Below are 15,948 nucleotides of genomic sequence, written 5' to 3'. Positions count from 1 at the left end.
TTAGTTTGCAAATATTTTACATTTTGTGTCTCTCATGTCAGGATAACGAGGTAAGTATGACTGCTTATGTCAACGGGCTGATCTTGTAAAGGCTTCCATTACAATCCAGTGTCTTTACAGGATTAGGACATAAAAGTTAGTTATACTCTTCACCTGCTGATGTAACCTGATTTGAGTTGCCAATTTCTGAACGCATCAGATATCGTATGATTTGTCTTATTTTTTTATTCATTGCATGATTAGGTAGAACTATATCTAAAAGAATTACATGTTAAAAACACAGCAGTTTCCTAGATCAACTGTTTACAACCTCCATAATGATAAGCATAACTTATAAAAACAGTTTTACAGTAGTGGGCTGGAACAGTTCAAAATGTCCAATCAGAACAACACCATCTCTGTCTGCTTTTAAGTCACATTATCTGAAAAATTATTTCAACCAGTAAATTTATATATGCTGATATATGGAGTGATGTATTATTGACTGTTTTCATGTTTTTAAAAAATGGAATTGTAGATACACTTTGTAGTGGTTTAATGTTCTTGTATTGTTATAGAGGGTCTCTGGGAAGAGGAAATTGTTAAATTTGACAAAGCTACCCTCTATAAATAAAGGTTTCATTCATTCATTCATTCGCACCGTTGCTTAAGGGAGTAGGCGTATACGTGGACCATCCCTTCACTCCTGTGTGTGCCCGATACCTCGATACTGTCAGTCAGCATTGCTTGATGTTGATGGAAGTGTCCAAAGACCCCAGACTTATAAGTAAGTCTTCAACGTAGAATATATAACCCATCTTTGTGAGCTTATAGTCAATGGATGTTATGCCAATAACCAGTCTTTATCTACATTAAACATAACTATAACAAAACTTGTAGTCTAAATAATACCGGACAGTTTGGTTTCTAGATGGATGGGTGAAGATGGTTTTTACGGATTCCGAGGAAACTTTTTTGGTGTCAGAGATCTGTATTAATATATGATATACAATGAGTATCCTTTTCACCAACAGAAAGAGCCAGTGATTTGCTTTTAGAGTGAAAATGTTATATCAAGAGAATCAAAGGCTACAAAAAATACATGGCGTCTACAACCTCTTTATTGCAATTCTAGATGGCATAATCATAAATAGAAACTGTTCACAAAGATTTTCACGAAGATTCCTCAGCTTACAATCTCACCAGGTACATTATACTTCATAACTCCACAGAGACCGTAGTTTGGTTTCACTCTATAGTAACTTTGGTAACTTTCCTTACAATTTTTCCAAGAAGAATACTCATATATTTCCAGGCATCATAAAACCGAGGATTCTTCAATGAGACAGACTGGCATACTTGATCACCACGAGTTGAGATACAGTTGGACTCCAACGGCTGTACGTTAGTTACACCTGTAGCAGGTAAATACTGTACATTAAAAGTTAACATTATCTGGACAATACGTATAGGTGCTTTTTATCTATCTATTGAAGTGTTCCTTCTTACAGTGGTCTGTTTGTACGTCAATCACTTATATTCACACAAGTTACTGAATAACCTATCTACATATATCTAGAGTTCAGGAGAGCCACTGTAAATTTTTTGAAAGCTTTGCGAGTATTTATCAACAGAGTTTATTCGCTCTCACCAAAGATGTATTAAATGCAACATATAAAAAGAAAGAACTCTTCTGCTTAATGCTTAATCACAGTTACAAATACAACATAGCTCGCTTAGCTCAAGCTGTACAGAAACAAGAACCATAAACTCATAATTCAATGAAAACAGCACCAAGATGGCCGGAGGAATTCACCATTCGATGAGAAAAGTACAAATAAAAGGGAATACAGTCTGACAGATGAAGGGGTATATTTATAGTAAAACATTATGCACTAATGTTTACCACGTATATAAGCATTTGAAACATGTCTGTATACTCATGGTTTTGTGCTACTCCATTAAGTGGACATCCTGGTCCTTAAGAAAACGTGTATAAAGTATAACGCTAGCATTCACATGTCTTATTGGCATACATTACGTAACTACCAGGCATATTCATAGACAGAAGAAAATAGCATCAGTATTGTATCACACAGCACCAAGTATCATTTATATATCAAGTTCCAACATATCTAAACATTAACCTATAAACTTAATTTGCACACACACACACACATATATATATATGTATATACACACACAGAAATATACAGACTCCACAGACAAACCAATACAATACCTGTCGAAATATTATATACAGTTCTGTTATGGTATACATGATATCCACGCAAACAACGGGTCTTGACAGAATGAATTCTACAGTGTATACAGGCTTACACACGGTTTGTAGGCTTATATATTAAGCTCAAATATAATGAATAAGGGCAAGGTAAAATGGCTACTATGTAAGGCATAGTCAAACATACATGAAGTATAATCCCTATCTAAATGAAAAAGTAAATAATGCAATGGCACTTGTTTCTAAGTGAATCAAAAATAAAACGTGAGTGGAGGTAAAACTGAATATTGAAGGTGAAAATGTGTGGTAAGACTACGTGAGTAATGAAACTAGCCGTTTCTTGTGATATCAAATGTCTATATGTTTACTAAGAAAAGAAAAAACGCTAAACAGGGGACGTGGAACTGGAAGGTGAAGGTGGATTAGCCCCCTCATTTTTTTCAAGACCAGCCAATTTTGACATGCAGGTCCTTTGTGACCTCGACTGACGTTGGGCTTAACTCTCCCCTTTGGAAACAGTTGCGCTGTATGTTACGGTACCATCTAAGTAGAATGGACATTCGTACGTTTTATGTAGGAAGATACGACAATTTACTTCCATCTTCGTATATATTGTTTATTCCACCTTTGTTCATATACTGTATGTGCCTAAAGACAAAGCGTTGTTGTTGTTACAACTCGACGTCAGATTTTGTCGTATATATATATATATATATATATATATATATATATATATATATATATATATATATATATATATGCGAAAATGTGCACTAAGACAAGGTTACTAAATTCCTAAATTTGCATAAATAAAAAAAATTGCTAAGGAAATGGCTCCAAACAGTGCATTTCTAGAGGAAAGTGTCCAATCACAAAGGAAGGTGTGGGACAAAAAAATAAAGCTGGTATTGGGTTATAACAGTTATGGACAAGAAAAGGAAATAAATACGTCTTTTGAACATAATTCTGCTGCATAAATAGGTTATTGATATTCGCGACTGTAAAGGGCCTATATGCATTGCAGTATTGATAGCTATGGTGCGATGGTACAACATGCGACTGAGTGGGTGGAAAGGATAAACATGCGAAAGTGCTCGTGCACGTTCAGGTGGTATCATCATCATTAACTAAATTACGTTGAAGGATAGTGTGAGGATGCATTGCTTTGTACAATGGAACTCAAATGACTGAAATAGTGGATTTAACCAAGCACAACATTTCAAGCTATATAATACATAAATAGGTCAAGCCATATAATACATAAATAGGCATACAGTACCGGTATGCCTGTGCTTCAGCAATCACAATTTCAGATATACATTATAAATATAAGCGTCAAGTTCGACATTCCTATACCATTCGCAGTCCGTAAATGGCAAAACCATAATAACCTTGCAAATATTTTTTTGTGAAGCAATGAAACATAAGGCTATTTGTTTTTTTTAAAGGATTTATAACAGGAGTATTATGTCATTACTCTAATAATATGTGTAATCATACTAATGTGCGAAAAACAAAACTTTCCAGAATATAAAAAATTTGAATCCCAATTCTGACACCTGAACCTTCACCGACAGCCCGTGAAAACATTTGTTGCATAACCCAAGTGTCAGTGGTTTGAATATAAAATGTAAAAGAAACAAAAACAGAACAATTTATAACACACCGCGTTATAGTACAGGTATTTCAAATGTTTCTGAAGAAAATAAAATTTACGAATGCTGGGGAAGACGGCTGGCAATATATAAATTTTCGAAGAATCAAAGGCTCCTTTTGTAACTTCATTATGGTCGTATTCTTCAAAAAACATCGTGGTGGCGGGACATTATTTGTGACATTTGAGAAATATGCAAGTTTAAATACACACCAACTATATACACATATATGAATGTACAACAACCCCATGGCTTTCTTGGGAACAAAACCTCATTGAAATAGTTAATTTCCGATGCAAAATGCCCCTCTCCAATTCATCTTATATACATTATCTTTCACAACTTTACATGTTTGAGTTGCCTCCGTGGTCGAGTGAGTTAGCACGCAAACACGGCGCAAAGACCCAAGGGCCTTTCACCAATGCGGTCGCTGTGAGTTTCAAGTCCAGTTTCCTGGCTGGCTTGCTCTCCGGCCGTAAGTGGGAAGGTCTGCCAGTGACCTGCGGATGGTCGTGGGTTTCCCCGGGGCTCTGCCCAGTTCCTCCCACCATAATGCTGGCCGCCATCTTGTAAGTGAAATATTCTCGAGTACGGCGTAAAACACCAATCAAATAAATAAATAAATAACTTGTTTGAGATATTCCGTGAGTCTAGACGTGATGCTCCAGTTTCTGCAATTAAAACTCTACGCCAGGGATTGTCACATATATAAAATTATACATCCGTACATTACACCCTTTCATTTCTCTTTTGCCTGTACCTTGTATAGTTCCAATAACAAGTCAAAAATGATATGTTAAACAACGTGGTATTTTGTACCCACATGCAAATTCCAATCAAAAAAGACAACACAAATCCTGTGGCTTAGTTGAAATGTCCATTACCAACATTTCACGCTGATTCCGTGTTATGTGTTATTGACAAGATCCTTATTATGGCACTGCTATCTTTGGTTTATGTCTCTGTTCTCTACGTCTCCTTTTATTCCAACATTTCCGCTTACCAAAGTAGCATTCACTCACGCATCGGCCTATCAAAATCCCATGTATCCAAGCTCTTATTCATCATCAACCTGCACGACAAATTTCCTTTCCAGCCTTCCGCACATTAAACTGAGCCAGGGCATGGCTTCTGTATCCTATATACCACCTCTATGCGACGGCATCAGCCTTTGTTATGTTTTCCTTAAATAATACCAAAACTAACACACTACAGATGCTACATGATCAGGACAGGAAACATGGGGACACATCCGCATGCCCATCAGCAACTGTGGGGAGAGTCAAAGACACCGTTCCCCTCTACACGACGGCTTAATGGTATGCTATACACTGACCCTCACACACATCTCCTTTTATTCACATACATCTGACTGTTATCAGCTTATTAACAACTTTGTAAACATAGCATTTTAGCACTATACATGTTTACACACATCCACTTACTTATAAATAAGTAAAACGACAGGAGAAGTATATGATTAATATCAAAAAGATAATACACAGGCCAAATAAAAAAAAACATTATGTGTTTAACAATAATCGCATTTTGAGGAAGTAGTAAAGTACAAATAGAGAAAATCAAATAATAAATTCTTAATGCCGGGTAAATAATTTTTGCAAAGCTTTTTCAAGAAAGCAAAGATCCTCTTAATTACCCATTCTTCTACAAAATACCCTTTATAAGCAAAATGCATGTATTAAGGAAAGTCATGAAAACTTTAAATCGAAACTTACTGTCCACACTAAACAGACTTCTATCGAATTTTCCATTTCAAACTATACACAAAATTTATAATTCAACGAATTATACACTTAACGTGATAACTTTGTAGAAAGGTCATAAAATCATCATAAAAAAATCATCATTTGAACACAACCTTTAGTAAATACTGACCAATTCCCCTATAATATAGAGGTTTTATAAGTTTATAAATGCAACATTGAAATTTATTTCAAAATGACCCTTGTATTTTTTTTCGACCATACTATCCATCTGTTACTCTTGCATTAACAATCTTAATTATTACAGTAACATAAGCTTTCAAGGATGGTAGGGAAATTATAAAAGTAGGATGTCGTCCATGGTTATGATATACTGCATCAACTCTAAAGATCAGCCATATGCAATAATCAGAATAAACTTCAGTATATTGCAACATGGAAACTTCAGGTCAATGGTCAATGGGTTGACCAAACAACATGAAGATGGATAATTTGATTTCTATCCAGGGTAACAATTTGCACCAACAGACCTCTTGCAGCTCTAAACTCAGTTGTGTAATTGGTTATTGTATTTATCATGAAAACCAAAACCTAAACCGAAACAAACAATACTAAGTGAATCTTTATGCCTTCTTCTTGGCCATTCATAACATTCTTAAAAATTATAAATCAACAATCGTGTAACTCTTTTATTTTTCATAAAAGCCAACGATTCTTCCACAATTAGTCAAAATTCGTTTCTACAGGAACCACACAAAACCTTTGAAGAGTCTATTTCTCGCTGGTCTTTCCCATTTGTATCGCGAGAATATAGTTATATAAGTTAACCGGCAACTTATGACGCCAAGTATTATGCCACCATTATGTTCGTGTTTCTTGCATGTTCTTAAGTGTTTAAGTACCAAGACATTAGGTGCCTAGACAAAACAGATCACTGATGATAACCATATTGTCCATTATGTTATTGTCTTAATACTCTTATACAACAACACCGGTACTAAATACGTCATAACCAATCTTCTAATATTGTTTGCAAGCCATCAGCAGTAAAATACATGGATATAAAAGACTAGTGAGATTCTGACCGGACAGAACAAGTCAATGCGCTGATTTACCATTTTTAACCAAAGAAACTGTCACTTAAAATCTGCCCAAATGCAAGAGTCCATTTTTTATTATGACTGCCAGGCACATTTGTCAAAACCAAGCAGACTGATCAGCTTTTACGCCCAATTTTCAGAGAAACGTCTTTTTTCTGAGATTCATTCAGCACACTCAGCAACGATTCACTTCCTCAGTGGACAGACACTCCGATGAACGGAATGTATATCCCATGTTGGCCTTACATAAAATCCACCGTAAATCTTGTGGCAGGCTGAGGTCCGCTAGGTAAGCATACAGAAGGTTAAAAGATTGTTGTAAATTTTTCTTCGTCGTGGCATTCTACAACCAGCAAATTTTACAAAAATCAACACTGCTATGAATAAACTTTGCTGATAATTATGGATGGGAATTTACTGTGCCGTAATGTTGATGCATCATTTTGCTCTTCACCTACACACGCCAAATCTATCCTTGCTTAGACACGATCGTACAATAGCAGCCTCACGCGCGCCGATAGCCTAGTTTTGGTTAAAAGCCATTAGCAATTTAACGGTAATGGAACCGTTGCGAAAATCTGTTCACTTTAGAGGGGAAAGCGGCATATTTAAACTCCACCATAAAGTAGAAGATGACAATGTCAAGCAATAAACGGAATAGCACAATATGCAGTCAGATTTCTACTGGCCGATAGCACTCGCGGCAATATTCTTCACTCCTGAAGGTTATGCTTCCGCCATCTTTGAAGTTTATTCATTAGGTGTTTCACAGGGAGTGGTATGGGCGTCGATTCTCGAATATCTAACACCTCTCTCTGGATAAAAGTGTAAGAGTTGACCAAAGTCCGTGGATATTCCATGTTGAAGACGTAATAACAGGCAAACAGAGCCGCATAAGCCAGTGTGAACTCTTCGAACTCTTGTACCAAATCCTCTTCTGCTACCAAGTAAAATTCGTCGCTGTTGAAAATACCTCCGCGACAAAGGACAGTGGGGACAACTTTGCCTTGCGTATCGATGCTTTCGGCCCTCAAATCAGCTTCTTGGACCATTTCCACCAGATTTTCCCGCAAGAGCACCGGGATAAGACAGAGGGCTGAAACCATATCCCAGTACTGGGCTAGCGAGACATTCTCTTGTTTGGCCAGTTCTGCACGTCTTAAGATTGCTCCTGATCCGGAAATACCCCTTGAAATTTCAATAATACCTTTAGCATATTTGGCGCAGTAACTGCGAATGGTTTCATCAATGTCAATTTGGTGGATTCTTTGGAATTCTTGGACAAGTTGTTTGCCCGTGAACAGCTGAGGATACGTCTCCTTAACCATCGCGATTCTCGGTTGTTCAAGCATTATGAAGTTCTGTCGGATATCAAATGTCTCGTCAAGATATGCCACGATGTCCTTTTCGTCTTGGAGTTTCTTCCCGTCATTACCTTCGGCTAGTTTTGATTTCTTCTCGGGACTAGGCGTGCTATTATCTGCATCATTTCCAACGTTGTTTCCTGAAGAAGTTCCTGCCTTAGCGTCATCTTCAAGGTCAGCGTCAAAACCAGGACCAGGTGGAATTTTCCTTTTACCTTTTTGTGACATGTTGGGATGAAATGATCTGTAGAAACAGTGAAATGCAATCCCAAGTCGAGCGTAGATTTTTATGGTTGCAGGCAACAATCTGGAGAGAAAAGGAAAATTCGAGTTAAAAGATATTTGACTACAGTACCAAATATTTCAGCAAAGGGCAGATAAGGTTCTCACATAAATCTTGTCAACGGACATTGTGTGCTTAAGATTTTAATGTCAAAATAACCACTATACCAATAGCTACTTTTCCTATATTTAATCAATAATTTTAAATTTGAGCATTAATCATTTAAAACAAATTGAAAGTACTGAAAAAGGACTGATATAAAAGATTGTTATAAAAAATAAGCCAGTTAATAGGAATTGTTTGGGATACAATCATCTGCGCAGTATTTCCCTCCTGGAACTGGATAAAACAGGTGCTTTTCTCAAGTTTAAAGTTACAGTTCGGCACAGCAGTAAAAAAAAAAAAAAAATGAACCATTCCATCAACACATGCTTCATCCTCTAAGATGTTTGCACCATCTTTATGACTTCGGAGGTCCTCAAAAGATGTCCTTTGGTCACGCCTTTAAAAAAAACATATAAGCAGGGAATGGATACCTGTCTTCGGAAATTGGGTTGAGTTTATACTATTCCTGGAACTCACGTGTTTAAACGAAGAAGCTTTGAGAGTCGCGTTTGGCTTTATATGCAACAGAAATCACACCGAGTTCGGTGGTAACTAGTTGGCAACTAGCTGGATTTATTCTTTAGATCTGTATGGATCCTGTCTCGGTCGACACGAGATTCAACGTTTGATCTTCCAAGACTTCCTTCCAGTCTCATCGACAAGCAACCAAGTGCCAAAGGCGAGCCAATCCAGTGGCCACAACGGCCTATTCTGCAAGAGGCAATATTCAAGCCCCATTGTGCATTAACATCCTAAAATACGGAAATGATATTGCTATGAAGAATTACGTGGTTTGATTCATGAAAGGCCTCTTTAGGTACAGGTTGGTTTTCACTACATATGTATTATTTCATATGTGCCAAAATTTTAAAGCAGTTTTTAATATACTTTTAAACAGTCAGGTGTCAGTTATCTGTTTATTCTATTAAGCGCATTGAAAAGCATGTTTTGTTTCAACTTGCTGTCTATGTACCCCCTCCCCCTCTGTGCGTACTCACAGTTTCAGCGAAGAGAGAATTCGTACAGAGTTTAAACTGTATGTGAGTGACATTCACATCGAGTGTTCGACATCTTCTAACACTGATATTGCCAATTTTAATGTCAGTGTGGTTTCATGATTTGCTTACTGAACTTAAACCCATAAGAAACAGTCAATGACTACATGCAATATGAAAAATTACAGCACTGAGTAAAATCAGGCAGATGATTACCAACTTCAATGTACACAGTTAAATGTTGTGAAATTTCTAGGATTCCGACGAAAGAGTCAAGACTATAAACGCTGAAAAATTAACCAGAAACCAAAATGCAATATATACATGAATATATATTGTGCCGTTTGTGCCCTTAGGCATTCAAGGATGCACAATTTCCATCTACATTTCAGGTGAATGCATGCAATGAAAGAAGGGACATGCACTTTAATAAAACTTATCACTGAGCCCTTTGCTTCATCCAGGCTACATATTAAAATGTAATCTTACTTTCATCGTAAGTAAAGTATAAAAAGTCTAAAAATAATCCTTCTTAATGCGGAATCATTATCTTTCCGGCAACACTAAAAACGACCACTTGCCTGTCAGCATATATTCAGAATGTATGACGACAGTAATACTTGCTTGTATTTTACTACTGCATATGTAGTTCAGAAAGTGCTTGTAAGCAGGGATTATACGGCTTTTGATGTATTGCATTTATCTGCTTTGAACCAACAACCGCTGTGGTCTCCACACATTGGATACATGAGCGAGATCCCAATTGACCATACCAGTATTTATTGGGGAGACCGAAGAACTCGAATGAAACGCCTAACGACCTGTTCTGTATAAGTTCTGCTGCATTCAATTGGTGCAAAAAAATCCCACGAGCAGTAGTGCCTTATTTCGATTTTACGAGACAGAAAGAAGTGCCAGAAAACGGGTCGATGGCCAAACGACAACGAATGCTGCGGGCTAAAGCCGTGAAGAATAGCGAAACTTTGTGCTCTAGGATCCAGTTATTTTCATTGGCACGCTCTCTAAAACAAGATAAATGGCACATAAACTCTAAAATCGTCAGCAGATTCAGTCATTGCAAGATCTCTTAATATTGTGCGGTAATATGCCCAGTTGAAAAGACAATTTAGATGAATACAGAACCTGAAGTGAAACTTCAAATGAACATGTTACCTCAAGGAAAAAACTGCCACGATGGTATGCTGACAAGGACTCCTCAAGTACTAGTTAAAGGTGAGAGTATAGAAACTTAGATAAAAGTTTAGCAGCTTCCCAAAGAATTCGTCATCAATCTATAACAGGAACCAAAATCACTCTTTTGAATTTACAGAATGGAGTGTCTTAAATTCATTTCCATACAACACATTAATAATATAGGTACAGTAACTTTGAAAACATTTTACCAACTTTGTGTTTCTAATTCGAGATTATAAAATAAAGATACACGCCGATTTTTGAGAATGCATATTGTTATATGAAATGACAAAGTATATACAGATGTATTGTATAAACTAAGTCCAGCAGCAAATGGATAGTTCACATGGAGAGGCATTATCTTAACACTAAATTCACCAAGCTGAGTTTTATCCTTAGTGTTTCTCTCTTGCACTGATGTTTCTGAAATATTCAGTGACTTCAGGGTGGCGACATATGACACTCTAAGAATACCGTCTATAGTTATTAGACTTTGGCAAGGGTTCGCCTGACTGGAATGTAGGCAAAAAAAAAAATAATAAGTAAATCCACTGTTAACCATACGTCGTTGCGCATGGGAGTCGTGTACTGTGTGTAGTGATGCCAAAGCGTTTGATATAAATCGGGGTATACAAACCATGCACAATCATCAAAAGCTGTTTTTCTATATATAGCAATCTATATGTAGCTGTTGCTTTTCCATATCTTCAATCCACTGTGATGGCGATCTCATTACCACAAGCTTTGTCACAAAAAGTCAGAATAAACCATGACTGAACTAAAAAATGACAATTGTATTATTTGCCTGTTATGTAAGATCATATATCAATCAACTTTCGCGCTTGCGGTGAATTTACTTGACCACAAGTGCAATTGTCAATAATCATAAGATTACAATTTCAAACAAACTCATTAGTTTACAGATCTCCCACTCTTATGTCATCACGAGACAAATTATCATTTTCAGCATATATGTGCTAAAAGGGAAAATCAATCAAATCTCTAGAATGACCTCATGTTACCGTGTTAGTATGAACCTGATTAGTTGAAAACTAGTCACATTACAGGTATGACAAGCGGACGGAACAAACAAATAAATGAAGAAAACGCAAAAGATACTCATTCAAGAGTTCCCTACGATGTCGAAGAGGCACAGTTCATGTGCACACAGAAGGATGTGAAGTTTATCATTATCTCACTATTTATTGTTGCTGTATCAATGGAAGGGCATTGCAAAGACAACAGATAAGGACACAAAACTTATTAACATTTTAAGCTGAAATCGGACTGACCAGTGCAAGCTTAGATGAAGTATATGTAGGTATAGCACCAAGGGGGTACCAAGGTCGAAAATTTAACAGTCTTGTACCGAGCATTGTCCTTATATTGGATTGAGCCAGATTTTCCGCAGACAATAAGGGCGCTTTAACCTCTCAAAACCCTTGCAATGGGGTTATAACCCATACTCAAAATGATACAACATATTTTACTAGAAAGACATCTGTTACATAATGTTACCTGTAAACGTTCACGCTCTTATGGCCATAAGCAGCACTGCGATTTATCGTGACACCGTCCACTAGCCTGTCATTGGTTTGCTACAGGTCAACGAACTTTTAGAGTTCAAATGAGTGAATGGAATAATGACATGCACTCCTCGACTGATGCAACAAGAAATTTGATCATTAACCAGAAGCGGTAACTTCTGTATTATACACATGTACCACGACCGTTCTGCCTGTATATATTATCTCTCGCAACAAAATCCGACCGAATACCTGAAGCCGACATCTATTACATGTAGGAGACAGAAATAAATTTATTATCATTGTCTATAAATATGCTGGTTGGTAGCGTATGCTCATACAATTCCACAGAAAAACTGCAAACAGAAAAGAGTATACGTAGATATGTTCAAGACGATTCAGGAATAGTATACTTTGTATATAGGCATACGTCTGTATGCATGTTTGCATGGGTGGGGGGGGGGGGGTATGTCGTACCTTACAATTTTATTGTTAAATGACCACGAGGAGTCATTAGTCATTATTGTGTCTTCTTGTGGAAGTGCACAACTGAAATATCATGCTAGAGACATGACATCCCACCTACATGTGCCAACCAGTCTTGTTTCCCCGCTCTAATGCTATAGGCAGCGATCTGGGTTTGACCAGACCTGGTTTGGACCCCAGACCTGTCCACATCGAGGTGGACACTATACCACTACCAGTTAATCGACGCACTCAACAAAGGCATACCTTGTACCCATTGTATCTTCGCCTTGTGAATGGTATGGTCTAAAATGCCTGTATACCTTACCGTGAAGATTCATGCAGACTTGAGCACAATTATTAGTTATATATGGTTCCATATATACACACAGTGTATACTCATTAGAAAATAACTTAATTTCCCGTCTGTATACATGGGTGTGTACGTAATTTTCGCCAGGTATATATTGTGTCAATAGCATACAAAATATAATATCTTATATTTTAAAATATGAATACTTCAAAGGCGATATCAGGTTGTTGTACATTGTTATGCTGTTAAAGGCCCTTAATAATGATCAGAACAGCCACGATCAAACCTTTTATGTACAAGTTACCAATAATTACTTTAAAATTACAGTATCGATATTCAACACTGTTCTCCCACCATAATGCTGGTAGCCGTCAAATCAGTAGAATATTCTTGAGTACGGCGAAAAACACCAATCAAATAAATAAATGAATACATAAATAAATAACTGCAGTTCCTACTAATCGCGCATCAGCGCCTGCCCTCACATAAAGATTAGACTGTCTGCTCTATATCCAGATAGACGGACGGACAGACGGGCGCCCTATTAGGAATGAAGTAGGACGCGCCAACCCATTACTGATCAAAAGGAATTTGCCAGCACCTGTATACAATTAAGATTACGTTTGTTAACAGTGCAGTAAGAACGATCTCATACATAGAATAATACGTGTATTTAATTCTGAAATAATCGTGTAAACACGTACAGTAGGTTGAGTGAGCTAGCATGAATAAACACGGAGGGATTCAGCCGTTCGCCTTCTCTCCTATCCCCACACAGTGTACACATAGTGAACGAATACTTGAGGCCAAGCTCAGCTATGCTAGCTGGTGGTTCTCGGCGCTCGGCAATATTGCATTCGACACCTAGAATTTATCGATTATTTTCGCCTTGCCTGGAACAATATCCATGGATATAGGTTATTCTATTTTAGATGAAAACAAACTTGAGAAAAATTCGCATCTGTAAATGAAGAGAATTCGTGAAAACGACGAAAATATTCGGGCGATGAGCACCTACACATAGGTCGTTGTGACCGGAAGGCCACAATGCGGTATCCAAGGATCCGCGTGCAAGATGACAGGCGCGTAAGGGTTTGTTTACAAACATGTCACAATCACCCAACCACGTGGTGGTTAAAAAGTGGGCGGGGTAATCACAAGCCATGCGGAACCATTATGGTAAAAATTCAACAGGCTCCACACTTCAAAATTTAAAATGTACGTTGAAAAGCTATGCGCGAGAGTGGTACTATGCAGCGAAACCCTTCGTGTAGGGCCTCAAAAATCCGATTTCTGCTTTGTGTGAAGCCGAGGCCCGGGAAAAGCGTCAGTTCGACTGGGCTATAGCAGGGTAAGCTCGTACACATCATACATGGGCCACAGCGTTAGGCCTAGCACATATGTACAGGGTAAACCGCACAAGTATGCTCCGTGAACTGGAATCCCTGGCTATGGCCACGATCATCAAACCTACACTGTATCGCCGAGCTTGTCACCAGGGAGAACTGAGTTGTCATCGAGAACAAACCTTCAACTGTAAGGGAATAAACAGAATTTCACCTACCTCCGGCGGCCATTGTCAGTGTGGAAATGTAATGTAGGGGACCAGTCATTTCAGGGCAGGCTCTGGCTGGGGAAGGCCTGGAAAGTGCGCAGTGCCCGGGACAGTTCATTGCCTGCATACTGAATCTCCCTTCCCTTCTCCTTTCCAAGGTATACCGTTATCACTGTACTGTGCATATATACGACTACGCAATACACTACAATATTGGGCATATATATTTCTGGCATGTTTTATGTTTCTTTTAAGAAGCAACAGAGGGACCTACACGTTAATTATTACTGATTATAATGCAGTGACATTTATGTATTTGAGACTTTGGTCTAATCATTTCAATAATTAAACTGTTACTATTTCTAGTATATTGTTAATATCCATTTTGGCTGATGGAACTGTTAAGAACTGTAGCACCTGCCAGTGATATTATCAGAAAGTTTTAAAGATAGGCCGATATATGCGTGACACACCTGCAAGAACCAGAGCAAGTTCACAAACAAAAGTTTGATGTAATTTTATTCATGCACCACCAAAAGATGCTGGCGTAGTACATGCAAAAATGAAAACCACATTGGCGGGAATAATGTTGTGTATAACGTGTTCTGGATACCAAAAACACATAGGCCTACATTCATACATAAGCTCCATGCAAACACTGTGATGAATTTGCAGAACATGTTTCCAAACACTGCTATAAACCATTCACGTGTATATATTTTAATACATGCACAGATATAAATAATAGATTGGAAGTTTGTTTGATGTTTATTGAAAGTGCCGAAGGCAAGAACTGATTACTAATTTGTGCATGTATTGAATAAGGTAGGCGACTCTCCTACCGGTTGAGAGTTCAGTCTCAGCTTTGGGAATAATTTTGTAGATTCTTGAGCCTTTTTTTTTTTAAATAACCTGACGACGGTTCTCGCATGGGGCATTGTACGTCACACGTATAGATTCGTTGATGGTTTACACCGGGCACTCTTAATTCCCCCAACCATAATACTGTCTTCTTTTGTGAAAATTTCATGAGTATTGTGTTCAAAAGTAATCAATCAATCAATCTGCTTGCTATTTGGTTCTTTTTTTGGGGGGGGGGGGTGCTTTTTAAAATAAAATTGGGATCTGAGAATTTGACCCTTTAGCTTGAAAAATGGTTCAGTATGTGCTATAGAACTACTCAGCCGAATAATGCTAGCTGCCTTTTGTAATAATAGCGGAAGTGGAAAACATAAGCCTTAGGAACCCCGCGGGGGTCGTGGATTTCAACAGCTCGAAAGTGAGAGGAAATGAATACCCTGTGTAGTCAGAGTCAACAGGACTATATTGTAAAATGCTGTGAACAATATACATGCAGTGTAAGTTTATGTTAGTGTCAACAAAAACGTCGAAATCTGTTCTGTACACATACGAAAGACATAAATAAACGAACTATTTGGCATTGTAAG

General features: G+C 37.7%; 1 protein-coding gene across 1 annotated transcript; it reads right to left on the bottom strand.

Moving 5' to 3' along the window:
• Positions 1-3,402: 3,402 nt before the first annotated feature.
• Positions 3,403-14,530, bottom strand: LOC135470324 (uncharacterized). Its single transcript, XM_064749188.1, has 2 exons — positions 14,510-14,530; positions 3,403-8,371 (listed from the first exon to the last, which is right to left on the bottom strand). The coding sequence occupies exon 2, from the start codon at positions 8,290-8,292 to the stop codon at positions 7,414-7,416; it is 879 nt and encodes a 292-aa protein (XP_064605258.1). The 5' UTR covers positions 8,293-8,371; positions 14,510-14,530; the 3' UTR covers positions 3,403-7,413.
• Between the last annotated feature and the right edge of the window lie 1,418 nt (positions 14,531-15,948).

The sequence above is a fragment of the Liolophura sinensis genome, chromosome 7 (assembly GCF_032854445.1).
Source record: "Liolophura sinensis isolate JHLJ2023 chromosome 7, CUHK_Ljap_v2, whole genome shotgun sequence".
NCBI classification, from domain to species: domain Eukaryota; kingdom Metazoa; phylum Mollusca; class Polyplacophora; order Chitonida; family Chitonidae; genus Liolophura; species Liolophura sinensis.
The sequence above is the reverse complement of the archived record's forward strand: the minus strand, read 5'-3'. Positions and strand labels throughout refer to the sequence as shown.

What these genes read in the sequence shown, in the direction of transcription:
- LOC135470324 (XM_064749188.1), bottom strand. Translation starts at nt 8,292, where the DNA reads ATGTCACAAAAAGGTAAAAGGAAAATTCCACCTGGTCCTGGTTTTGAC.